General features: G+C 37.1%; 1 protein-coding gene across 4 annotated transcripts in view; it reads left to right on the top strand.

The window, feature by feature from the left end:
* The window catches only part of ZFYVE28 (zinc finger FYVE-type containing 28), a 165,898-nt gene that overhangs the window by 66,743 nt on the left and 86,102 nt on the right, over window positions 1-13,053 (top strand). For all 4 annotated transcript variants that reach the window (XM_055723427.1, XM_055723416.1, XM_055723407.1 and 1 more), the window contains exon 2: window positions 12,802-12,942. In XM_055723427.1, coding sequence (XP_055579402.1) covers window positions 12,802-12,942 — 141 coding nt within the window. The remainder of the gene's footprint in view (window positions 1-12,801; window positions 12,943-13,053) is intronic.

Here is a 13,053-nt window from a genome sequence, read left to right as displayed (position 1 = left end):
TTCCTTTGTCTTAGGTGGTATTGGGAACTGACTAGTTGGTAGAATGTTGTAGGTAGTAACATAAACAATCAAGCAGTACTGCTTGGAGAAAAGCATAATGACAGCTTGAATTACATTGCTATTTTTTCAGTCCATTTTAAAAACATAATTATATTTTGTTGAGTATAAATAAACTTCAATATTCCTCAAAAATAGATGCATATCCTCAAACTTAATGTGTTCCAGGCTATATTCTTCTGCCTGTCATCTCTAGTTGATAAATTCTAGACTTTATTTTTGTCTCAATTCAAAAAGTAAATGAATAAAAAATGTTTCTCAACACATACTGTAATCATGGAAGTTATTCATAATTTTTAATGGTGTCTGTTCACAGCGCAATTTGAGGATGTGATAACATCATCCTCTGAAGTTAATGTGTTGTCTTGAACAGAGCCTTTAATTGGTTATGTTCTGTTTTATCCTAACTTGTAATGATTTTTTAATGTATATCATTGATGATTACAAATAACATAACAAGTATATCAAAGCAAACAAATAGTAGGTACAAAAAAACCTGAGTTACATTATATTGACATATATATTTGCAATTTTTTTAAAAAAAATTATCAGTCTCCACAATACTTTCTTCGAAAGGGAATACTATAGTCCACATATATTTTGATAAGGAAAACAATGTTTCTTTAGAAGTTATAAATTATTTATTACATAAAGAAACGATTGCCTGACTAGATAAGCTAACTTGGAGGAATAACCTAAAGTGTTATTGTAAGACTCGCTATTAATTGTGTGTTTGCAAATCACCACAAAAGTGCAAAATATAACTCTCCTTTAGGTATTTCTCAGCAGTTGTTTGGGTCATATATATTGAAAGAGGGGTTTTAGTGTTTAAAAATGATTTGAGATTTTTTTAGATCATCATTGGTAGTCCTCTCAAGTTCTGCAGGCGTTTGCAGTCTGCAGGCTTGCCCATGTCATACTGTGTTTTGAAGATTAAAGTAGAGCTGGGCTCAGGTCTGGTGCAACAGTAACCGCTGCTGGAGGTAGCAAAACTGAAAAGGCTTACAGGTACTGGAGATAAATTTGGATGGAAGGCAGCGTGGTCTCTAAGGTAGCAAGTGAGGGCAAAAAAGATTTTTTTTTTTTTAGTTCAGTAGGTTTGAACAGATGCGTCTCACCTTCAGAAGGAAATTGTACTGCTGTGCTTGTGGCAAATCTAGAGGGGTCTTTCTGTAGCTTTTGTCTTTGAACCTTTGAATGGAACAATGAAGTATTGATTGGGCTGGAGGGAGACTTGTCTGGTTCAAGCAAAGACCACAGCTGGAAAATACTTCCAAGTTCCGACCTCTACTTGGCTTTTGTTACACAAAACAGAAAGGCTTGTGCAGGAAAAACCTGAGGGATGGGAGATGACAGTTGTTATTTTTGTCTTGTTAGTTTTGGAGCAATTTCCTGTGTTTTTAAGCAAGTAAAGTGATCATGTGACTCTAGGTTGGACAGTTGTGTAAGTCAGGCTGGATGCAGCTATTACCATGTATGTTCAGAGGAGTCTTGAAATTACTGGGAATAATTAGTAACTTTGATTTCAGAGTTATTAAGCAACTTTCTTGACACTTTGATCTTATGTTGAGTATTTTTCTTCAGAGAAGAATATTCCGTTTCTCAATTGAAAATCAATGCTTAGCTTTGATCCAAGACTGCATGTACTCTGAACCTTCTGTCAAATGTAATATTCACAGCAAAACCAATTGAACTTTTTAACTTGGGTCATTGAAATGTGAGCTATGACTACTACAGCAGGTGTTGTTCCCTAATGCTTTGGAAACACTACAGTTATTTGCCCCATTATATGTGAGAAAAGTCATGAGTCTGTCTCTCGTTTTGGTGTGGTCTCTAGTTAGTGTTAATTTCTGAAGTCTGAGTTGCAGAGCCAGTGCTGAGCAGTGATGGTAGGGAAGGACATTCAGCTGTGGTGGAAGACTAAGGTTACTGTTGTCTGCTGACAATACCTGCAGTAAGTGTTTACATTGAAATTGAAGTGAATTGTACATGTATAAATTAATATTTCTGTGTTGCTTAGACATGCTTTGTTTTTCACAGATAAGACTTTCTTTTTTTGGGTATTTCAAGTGGAGCGTTGTTTTTGATATTGTTATGGAATATAACAAAGGAGAACTAGTTTGAATTGTATCCTTGCCAAAGCATTGTAAATATTACAATAAGCATTACTGGTTATGCGTTTCTTTTTAGCAGCAGTTATGCAATTAATACCTTTGCCTCCTCTGTCCTTTAGCATACTAGAGAAAATACTTGGTAACCAGAAATTTGCAGAATGCATGTGGGGAGAACCTGAACATGTGTAGTTGTAATGTGAAAGTGGTATTGCTGATCAATAAAGAATAATAGGCAATAGGCTGTACACATTATAGTTTGCCTGAAAGGTGTTTTTGGGAATGTGGGAAAAGGGTCTCTTTGTTAAATAGGTAGCACCAGAATTGTGTTGGTAATTTTTATATTTACCTAAACAGGCAGCAGGTCTGAGAAACTTGATCTTGCTGGAAGAGGCAGTGTGTGATTTTTAAATCCTTGTATGAATTGCCGAAAGGTATTGACAGAGGGTTTGGGGTATTTGGGGTTTTTTAGTTTAATTTCCCCTAAACAAATGAATATAGAACTGTCCACCTTGGGAAAATAGATATATCAGAAAAGCATTCATGTTGGTATTTAAGTTCTGCTTAGTTTTTGTGCATTCTGTGTGTTGATTTAAAAGGAACCTGTTTGGGCAGGGGGGGAATAGCTAAAGATTGATACAGCTTAGCCAACTTGCATGCTAATGTGGAGAAACGGTCAAACTAAAACTGAGCTAGCACAGAAAATGGGAATAGCTGTACAAACCCATTTGTTTCCCAGGAGAGATTTTCTGCGTGACCAGGAGACCAAGGACGAACCTTGAAGTTACTGTCTGAATAGACCCAGGAATGCCTAATTGAGCAAAAAGATTCAGTTCAGCAGGGGTGGTAGCAGGAGCGCAGGGGAGCCTTCTGCCATGCGTTGTCATCCAGCTAGTTTACTGTCTTGCAGCAAATACATGATTTTTGTGTACTTGAATATTATTATTTTTTATAGTCCATTATTTTAAACAGTCCATACTGTTTAAAAAGTTTTTAAAAGCATGTTCTAAAGTCCTCTGTGATCCCATTGTTGGTCTGTCTGGTGCCTTTCTCCTCACTCTGTTCTTTTGCATTTTCTGGTAATTTTCAAAGCCACTATTCACCTTCAGGCATGCTTGGAAAAAGAATACTGATCTCTGTATCAAGTCCTTAAAAGTCATGAAGGTCCTTAAAGTTTCTTACAACTTTAGGTAGGTCCCTGCCTGAAAGTAGATGAGGACTTTCTGCTAAGAGAGATAATGTTAAGTACTCTGCCTGAAAGACTGTGCCTTGAGTGCGTTTGTTATTAGACATGGATGAATCTTCACAGATGGGTGCTGTGGTGAGCACAAGACAAACATCAGTTGAAGCTTCTTGTTATCTGGAAGACGGAATAGGAAATCAAGTTTGACTTATGACACTCAGAAAGCTACTTTTTTATGTGCTGTAGCTGAAATACTGGAAGTAAGATAAAAAGATTTACGTATGCAGACATTCATTTGAAGCTATTGTTAGAAGGCAGAAGCTGTGAAAAGTTTGTGTGGTCAGGGCCGTAAAAGCAGTTTCTTTCATCACTGTGGGCTTGAACAGATGCGTTTCGGAACAAAGTTCTGATGAAATCCTTTTTGTTGCAATGATTGATTGTGCTAGTGATATGATGCCAAGGTAGTTAAATCCTGAACATCTGGCAAGGTGTTCGACCTGAGCTTACTGAAAGCCTCCCACAAGGCAAATGAGGTTATGTATGAACAACTTTACACAGATGACTGTGCTTTTATTAAAATAATATAGAACACCTCAGACTCATCATAAGCAAGTTTGCTGGGGCAAAGAAATATAAAGATGCACTTTGAATATGAGGAAACCTAAGGAATGTGCTATGCCTGTTAATACCTGAGAGACTATAGTGTAACTGTTTTATAGTCAGCAGGCTTGAACTCGTTGCTGGGTTAGGTTTCCCTCTTATTACAGTTAGTTAATCAGGGCATGGACGGAGACATTTATTTCATGATCCAGAAGTGAAATGCTGTATGTGGCAGATTCTTCAAAACAGGTTGGTACTGAAGAGCAAGGCAAAATTGGCATTCTACCAGGTCTGCTATGCGTGAGCAAAATACTGGAACTACAGACCTGGGAGGGGAAAAAAAATCATCTTATTAGGATATGTACATGCTAAAACAAGGTGGAGCTGAAAAGAGGTTGCAAAGCAATCCTTCTGCTGCACGTAGTGGGGGTTTTGAGGTTTTCAGTTGTTCTTTGTTGGGTTTTGGATTTTTGTGTTTGTTTTTTTTTGAGTGAAGCCTGATTCTGAAAGGAAAAAAGGGTATAGCAAACTAATCATTAGAAAGACATTAACATTGAGGACATGTCAAAGAGGGCATAATTTGCCTCAGTGTTTAGAAACTGTTAAATATTTAGATACATCCATAAAACATGTTGTAACATAACCTGTGGTGGGTTAAGTCCCCTAATGCTGGAAGTTGCAAATACATGCAGTGTAGCAAGATGGAGGGGTTTGCATTACTTGAAGAAAAATAGTTTGGTGCCACTTCCAAATGCTATGCCATTCTTCTGTAAAATGGGGGGGCTGTAGATCTCAAATTGAATGTAATAAATCAACAAGGTGCTAAATTGGCTGTCATGTTGATAGATTCTGCAATGTTCTTAGTGATTTGTTACCTATTTTGTTTGAAGAGATACTTAATGTAATGTTTGAGTTTAAATAAAACAATCTAGACAAATTTGAGGCAAACTGCCTAAGAGCATTTAAAGAGTGATTTGCCTGTTTTGATATGTATCCTGACAAGCTGAATTTGCTGCTTCTAAGTAAATATTTGTTCTTTAACCTTTATGGTTTTGCAGCAGCTGAGAGTGAAATGTGATTATCTTAAGGTCAAACTCTTGATATATTAGCTGCAGGAGGTGGCTTTTGCTAAGTGTTTTACAAGTTCAGTGGGGTGGGGTGACCTTGGCTGGCTGCCAGATGGCCACCCAGCTGTGCTTTCACCCTGCTTCTCAACAGACCAGAGGGAGAAAATAGGATGAAAAAGCTTGTGGGTCGCAATAAAGACAGGGAGATCACTCACCAGTTACTGCTGTGGGCAAAACAGACTCAATTTGGGGAAGAGTTCTTGCTAGTTAAAAATAACCTTCTATAGGCTGGGTGTGGAGGCAGTATTGCAAGTTACCCACTCTTCACATGGAAGAAGGGGCTGCTCCATCACTTCTTACACCTGCTTAGCATGTTGACTTCTCCACAGCAAACCCCCTTTCTATTCCTGAAGTCTGTCTATCTTTACTAGAAATGTAAGCTATGGTTCAGCTGCTGGGTGCTCCTATTCAGCAGAACACATGTCCGAAAGCTTAAGTAATACATTTTCAGCATATGCTTATGTATTTTCCCCAGAAAATATGGATTTGAGCTCATGCTTTTCTAGATTAGTATTATGAACACTCAAAAATAGAAACTGTGCAGTGACTTAATTCACCATGAGTGAAAATGGACTGTGTGGCAGTCTCAAATATTTGCTGCTCCAGTTCAGTGTAACAGCTATCAGATTTTCCTTTGAGGGCTGGTATTAAACCATTCTGTAGGGGAAAAGAAGCACTTAAATGTGTGTGGGGAGACTGTGCTTGTATTGCAAAAACATCCACCTGATTTTTGTTTTCCTATAAATCATTATCTCACTGATTTTTCTGGGGGGAGGGTGTTTGCTTAAGGTGCTGCTACTGTTTTATTTTGTTAACAAGCTGTTCACCTGTCTGTCTTGCTTGTGTAATGATATTCTGTAGATAAGCACAGAGCAGCTGGCAAAGCTTTAAGCAGGCTGTAGCTTTTCTCATAGTGCTTGTTGTTTATGTATCCTCACAACCAATTCCAAATTGTCATATTCATTTTAGATTCCTTTTTCTTTTTATGCATGTGCCACACCACTTTTAAGACTTCATCCTATTTTACAAAATATGCATGTTGAGGGGAATTTTTTCCTTGATGGCTAGTACTTCAATTAGTTGGTAGATTAAAAGGAAAAAGAAAAAACACAACAAAAACTGAAATCCAAACAACGAAGGCCCCAAAACAACTGCTTACTTGGAGTAGCAGGGTTCTTCTTTAATAGGAAGAAAAAAAAATTGCTACTAAAAATTGAAACTTGAATTTAGTTACCTGAAATTTTGGGTCGCTTTCCTGTTAGAGTATGATTGTTTCTTATGGTTATTTGTTAGCACTTGGAAATCAATGCAAGATTCAAAGGACCTGTCCAGAGGAATGATGTAAGTACATTTGCTTACATATGAAGTGAAAAATCAACTGATGTAAAGAACTTGCTGGTATTCTTTTCTGAAGGAATACCTTGTATCTGTGGAATTTGTCATCTGCCAGTTAAGCCTACTAGTACAAATGTGACTGGCATAGTCAGTTTTCAATTGGGTAATTTTCTCTCACTGGAAGTCTCTTAATGTTCACAATAAATAAACTTGGGATGTTGTGCCTAAATCCTATTGCTTTGGGACAAAACACTTTTTCCTTCTCATAAGTCTTAGTTAAATTTAATTAGCTTAAAAGTAGCTACATGCAACATCAACTGTAAGCTTTAAAAATACTGTGTTGCCTCATCACTGGCTGTATTTAAACTGCTTAGGACCTAATTCTTGTGCCTTGTGCACAGAACATTACAGCTCATACAATTGAGTTCTTTTCCAAATTGTTAGGGTGACGTTTTCTGTACGTTGCAGTGTAGGATCATGTTCTTAATTTACACCATTTCCAAATTCTCATCTCAAACTTTATGTGCTTTCAATTCTGAAGTCCTTTTTCTGATTTCTGTGCTATGCAGTAATGGTTTGTATTTGGCAGTGTCTGATAATGCCAGCATTTATTTCGGGGAATGGAAAGTTTGAGGTTGACCCTTTATATCTGGGTATGTGACAACGCATTTCTTTCAGTTCCCTGAAAATGGAGTAGGCAACAGATTTAGACTGAGAACTGGGCCCGCAGTAATAGAAACATTTATACCATCCTTTCCCTTCCTAAAGGGGGAATAAAGGAACCTACATAGATGAAACACAGTTCCACTGATGTGAATGCCATGGCCTTTCTGTAAAGTGTTTTACCTGAGCTGTTAAAGAGTTGTGGCAGAACAGAAATTGTTGAGCAGGTAGTTGATGTTTATTAACCTTCCTGGCTAAGGAAGGGTAGCATTGTGTGGCACCTACAGCAATTAAAAAGTACTGCGCATGGCCTGTTGCCCAATATTGCCCTGTGATTGTGAATGCAGTTTCTGCAATGTGTAACAAAATACATGTATTTGGTAAAGGCACTTTTTACCAAGTACTACCTTGAAAAGTTACCCTGATGGATGTAGGTTTACTTTGTTTCCTTATTGAAAAGCAATCTGGATTTGCCATCAGCAAAATGCATTTAATGAATACTTTCATATAGTTTCTTTCCATAGGGATCAAGTCAGGGTTTCTGAGCATATGGGAAAGACATAAATTCTTAGTGTTGGAAAAATGCCACTGAACAAGTGAGATCTGGAGCCTTTCATCTTGGGTCTGTGGATTTTATTTTAGGCATGGTTGGGGTTTAGCTGTTGTCCTGAAGCCTTTAGATCAGCAGTTCAGAATTATGAATATTATTTTCCAGACGATAACTGACAGGCATCAGAAGATAGTCGTATCATTAGCTGGGATCTGGCTCATTTGCATGGTTACCTTGCTTCTGTTTTTCCTTTGGCTCATTTGGGATTATGTCTTCTGTCTCTTTTTGTGGTGGTGGGGGCTCTGTTCGTGTTGTAGTGCCAGTAAAAGAAAAAGCCTCAACAATACCTTTACTTTTCTACAAAGGATCGTGGAAATGGGAGGGATACATTCCCTTTCATGTTCCAGTTATGGGCTGCTGTCAGTTATGTTTAAGGTGATGCATATTTTATGTGTTACTTGAAGAGAAGCAGTATTGATACTTGAAGGCTGTTGTTAAAAATCACATCAAAGACACTTGCAAGCTTGTTTCAAAAGGAGAAAATCTTCCCCAAGAACACCTCTTATTTCTGGAAATGTATTATTTCAAGGAGATTCTTTTCAAGGAGTTTCTAGAATTACTGTATCGTTTGAGATGGATATGTTGGCACCCTGGCTTCTCATTGTAGTATCAGTTTTCCATCCAGCTGTTTGCTTCTGTCCTGATTGGGAAATCTGTGCTAGAATTTCTTCCTTTCCCAGTTAGTTGACACTTTTATTTATATAACAGCCTCTGGTTTTGGTAGACCAACTTGTTTACAAGATGTGAGAATACCATCTCTTCAGCTGGTAACATGCAATTAAGTAATCTTATAGACCTGTTACTGGTTTAATAACCTGTAACAGGTCTCTTAATTTGTTTTCCTTTTAAAAGGAAAGTATAGTCAGTATACATCCTGTTTGAAAAATCAAATCAAAATTCATTGTGCAACCTCATCCTAGTTGCTCTTTACTGGTGGGACTTCATGGGCAAAACTCGAGTGTAACTGGTGCAAGAGTTAATGCAACTTTTTCGTGTGAACAGTTTTATACTGACCTTGCGGATGGCAGGCAGTCTTGTGATTTTGATCTCTGACCTAATGGGAGTGGTACCTAATAAATAGTAAAAGTCATTAAAACAAATATTCAGCGAGTGATCTTTCACAAAAAAGACAAATAATGCAGTATTACATGACATGGCTAAGTGTTTAAAAAAAAGTAACTGATGGCGTGCTGATTCTGGTCTTTGTACTGAGTGGAGTGATAATTGATGTATATCATAAAATCAGGATAGTAAGTTACGACTCACCTAAGTGCTGATTTCAAATCTGTGAATGTACTCCAGTGGTATGGTAAATTATGTCCTGGCCATATAGGTACGCAGGATAACTTGGACCATTTGCTGGGCTGAATCCTTTTGAATGTTGGTTGTTGAATATAAACAAGTACTAAGACAGAAGGCACAGGGTATACCTGTAGAATGAGGTTGCTACTTGGATAGCTCATACTCAGGACAGTGTTGGGATGGTAACAGACTGAAAACCACAACAATACCACCACACACAAACTTACACAGAGCCCAGCAAAAATTCCCTCCAAAAATCAAAACTGTATGTGCAACCTACAGCAGCAGCATGGTTAAAGGGGCTTCTGCAGTCTGTGGATATGGAGAAAGTCAAATAAGTACTTGGTGCTTTAGTGGAAAAAGGTAAAATGAGTAGTATCTAGAAGTTGAAGTCCAGCAAATCAAAACAAGAATTTAGTTGCATAATTTGGTGGTAAATGTGATTAATTCCTGAAACAAACTACCAGGATGAGTGGTAGGTTCTGGATTAGGTGCTTTCACATGAAGTCTTTCTATTAATTTGAGCCTCTGAGAATGGGAATTACTAATTCTTATTCTGCCAAGGAATAATAAGTAATTTGGAGGGAAATAACTAAACCATATGTTGCATAAACTGAAAGTAAACATTGGCTTTGAGCATGGCACTATCTCTTATTTTCTGCTACCAATTGGAACAAATTGAGTTTAGAAAGTTGTGGTTATTTGCTTTAAATGGCCCCCTGTGAAGAGATTTAGTGTCATGCAGCTTAGGCTTGCCAGGGACCACATATGATTGACACAGTTAATCAAAGATCATGCAACTAATCCACACCAAACATAACACAGTAGAGAGAACTCAATTAAAACTATTGTTCCTTCAATTTAAAAGATCAGCCACATGGGAGCAAGTATCTCAGCCAGCCTTACTTGTTTTGCTTGAGACCAGTCTTAATAAACTGCCTTATTTTGCTTCCCCAGTAGAATTTAGATGTTTATAAATCAGCAGTCATGCTTTGCCGCAATTCTACACTTCTCCTGCATCTTTAGTTAACAACTTTGTCTAGAAAGTTTTAACTAATGTGGATAAATGCTGATGAAAAAAGTAAAAATCTGAAATAATATAGTTGGGTAGTGGAAATGCTGAAAGAAATGCTTTACTAAGCCTTACTTTATAAATGCAGAAACTTAGAGCTAGACAAAATTAAGTTTGGTAGTTTAATTATAGGCTTTCCCTCTTATTATCGTCCATTTTGAATTTTGTTTCCTTCCCTGACCATATATTGCAAGCTTTACTTTTCTCCCTGGGCAGGCTGTAGTGAAGACATTATGCAAGACTGTAAATTTTTGAGAGTTTATACTTGGGTATTGAAACTACTTAATACTTTCAATGTCATCTATTATTAAGAGGAAGAATATGATTAGAAAGGCTCTGTGTTTTGTAAATAGTGGCTGCTTAAAGAAGAAAAGAAACTAACACTTTGGTTACAACATTTCAACTGCCTGAAAATACTTTTCATTTCTGACTTGCTTCAGAATTTGGGTGGTGTGAAGTAGTGGTGTAGGAAGCTGCTGGGCAGTGTGACTGTTCACAGCAATATTAAAGGTTGCCTTAAAATCACTGTATTCATGCACAAGTAAGGCATGTAGGAACAGGAGTTGATGCCTCTGTTTTCAGGGTGGATTGCTGTTGTCTCATTAAGTTGCTGACTGGGAACCAATTCAGCATGTAACACTGAGGGCGTATTTAGCATCACCTGACTCCTTGATCCTGTCAAGTATGGAGGATGTATACTGTTTTCTTCAAAAGCTGTTAATACTCTGTTACTCCTTTTCAGGGACTGAACAGCTGTGCAGGTTTTAATGCTTTTGCACTATGAAGGCCTGAAAGGATTCTTTTGCAGGATATGTATTTTGTGGAGGCTAAAATAGGGATTTTAACAATATGGTGTGGTATCTTATGTTGAAATTTTTTTTGGAAGTAAGAAGCAAAAATAAGTGCGTTTTTTCAGGGACTCCTGACACCATTTAATAGTGCTCTCACTGCTTCTGAACCTGTTTTGCTGTTGGCAGAGGGTTGCCATTAATCTTTCTGTGTGATCGAAGACAGTTCCTGTCTTCTGGACTAGCGCTGCAGAACTGGGTTTATGTGAAGCATGAGATTCAGCTTTCCAATATGCCTTTATCACCTCTATTAGTGCTTTAAACCTGTGGTTTGCTTAGAGCAGCATTTCTGATACCACTGCATCCGTATGCCAATCCCTTAAGAACTTTTGGTGTTTTGTCCTTTTACAATACTGAAAATGTTTCAGAGAGAAAATGCTACGGTTTACAAGATACCTCTCATTATACCCTCAGTGGTTTTGTCATTTGCCATTTGTTGCATTTGGTGATGTTGACTTTTACAGTGATGTTATCTTCAGTTTAGTTGTTGACTAATTTCTTCACTGTATTACATTTGTTTCTGTTGGTACATGTTTTGCTCTGCTGTACTCATCTTGTACATCTTACTTAGTTGTCATGGAAAATGTGTTACTGGGTAATTTCTATGCTGTTGCTATTAACTTTAGTTTATAAAAGCAATGTTTTCTTTTAACCCAATGGATTTCTGTACCTGGAAGTTCTCTCCTATGTTGTCGTTTTATCCCAATGTTTGAGTCTCTGGGAAATGCTTCCATACAACTTTGTCTCTATTTTTACTGGTTCTACACATAAATAGGTCCTTCTAAAAGTATTTTTGTATTGCTTCATTTTTCAGTGCATTAAGAATCAATTTCAGACACTTTGCAGCTATTTTTCAGTAGTATCACGTGGGTTTTTTCTTTCATCTAGTGACAACTAACTGTAATACCCAGTCTACAGTTAGTTTATTAATGTTTCTGATGCTGTGATTAAAAACAACTATCTTGATTTTATATACATCTCTGACAAATCTGTGTAAGTTTTACTGATGACTACTTCAGAATAACATGAGGTTGTCTTATCTAAGCCCATAAATGTTTAACCAAGTTGCTGGCGCCTGCAGGTAGGAAGAGGGAGGGAGTAGCTCTTTTACTACTATTTATTTTTTTTTACTATTATTTACTACTAATGAAAGGGATAAAATTTTATTAATATGTCTCTTTTTGGTGTTGTATTGTTTCATTTTTCTGTTATTGCTGTTAAAATTGCTGTTTTGTTTTTATGTGGCAAAAAATCCTTTGTGATAACTCTGTCCTTAGCCACTTGGAAGACTTGTGGCATAGTTGTCATGCTGTAATGCCTTGTTTAGTCACATTATTTGCTTTGTGAAGTCTTTACATCTGTTTGTCTATGGTAATGTATCTGGTAGATTCAGTACCTTTTACCTTCTGTGGCTTGATTCTTGTGATACTCAAAGTGAAGATTCTGACCAGGTAGCAGTGTCCATTGTGTTGCAGGGGTTACCACAGTGCTTGGTAGAATATCACATTGCTTGATAGATTTCAGGGGGGGTGGTTTGTTTTTTTTTAATTTGGAACGCAACTTTGTCTTGTTTTGCCTAGAACTGAAGTGTTTAATAAACAAAACTGGTGATTCAGTTGTTTACTTCACCAGATAATTATGGCACAAGTAGTAAGAATGCCAGGATGGTTTTGGAGATAACAGTAGCTGAGTAATGCCTCAAGTTCATTAGGTGAGAGGTTTTGGGTTTTTTTTCAAGGTAGAAAAAATTTCTAAGTGTGCATAAATATCTCAAAAGCACTCTTATTTATCTGGCTTAAATGTAAAAAAAAAAAAAATGCAATAAATTAGCTGAAGTGGGTTTTTATTTGCAAAAATCATGTCATTTTGTATATGTCTCTGTTTCCACTACAGAGAACAGACCCACAGCTCCTTGCTCAGTTCTACTATGCTGATGAGGAACTAAATCAAGTAGCAGCTGAACTGGACAGTTTGGATGGAAGAAAAGACCCACAGAGATGTACGCTGCTAGTCAACCAGTTTCGTTCTTGTCAGGTAATCATAATGGCACTTTACTGATTTTATTGACATTTTTGTGTACATTAAACGTATTACATATTATTTATTGTATTAATTCTTATTGTCAAATCCTTTTATAATGAACCT

This window comes from Falco cherrug, chromosome 1, assembly GCF_023634085.1.
Source record: "Falco cherrug isolate bFalChe1 chromosome 1, bFalChe1.pri, whole genome shotgun sequence".
NCBI classification, from domain to species: domain Eukaryota; kingdom Metazoa; phylum Chordata; class Aves; order Falconiformes; family Falconidae; genus Falco; species Falco cherrug.
Note: the sequence above shows the minus strand (reverse complement) of the source record. Positions and strands in the feature narration are given on the sequence as shown.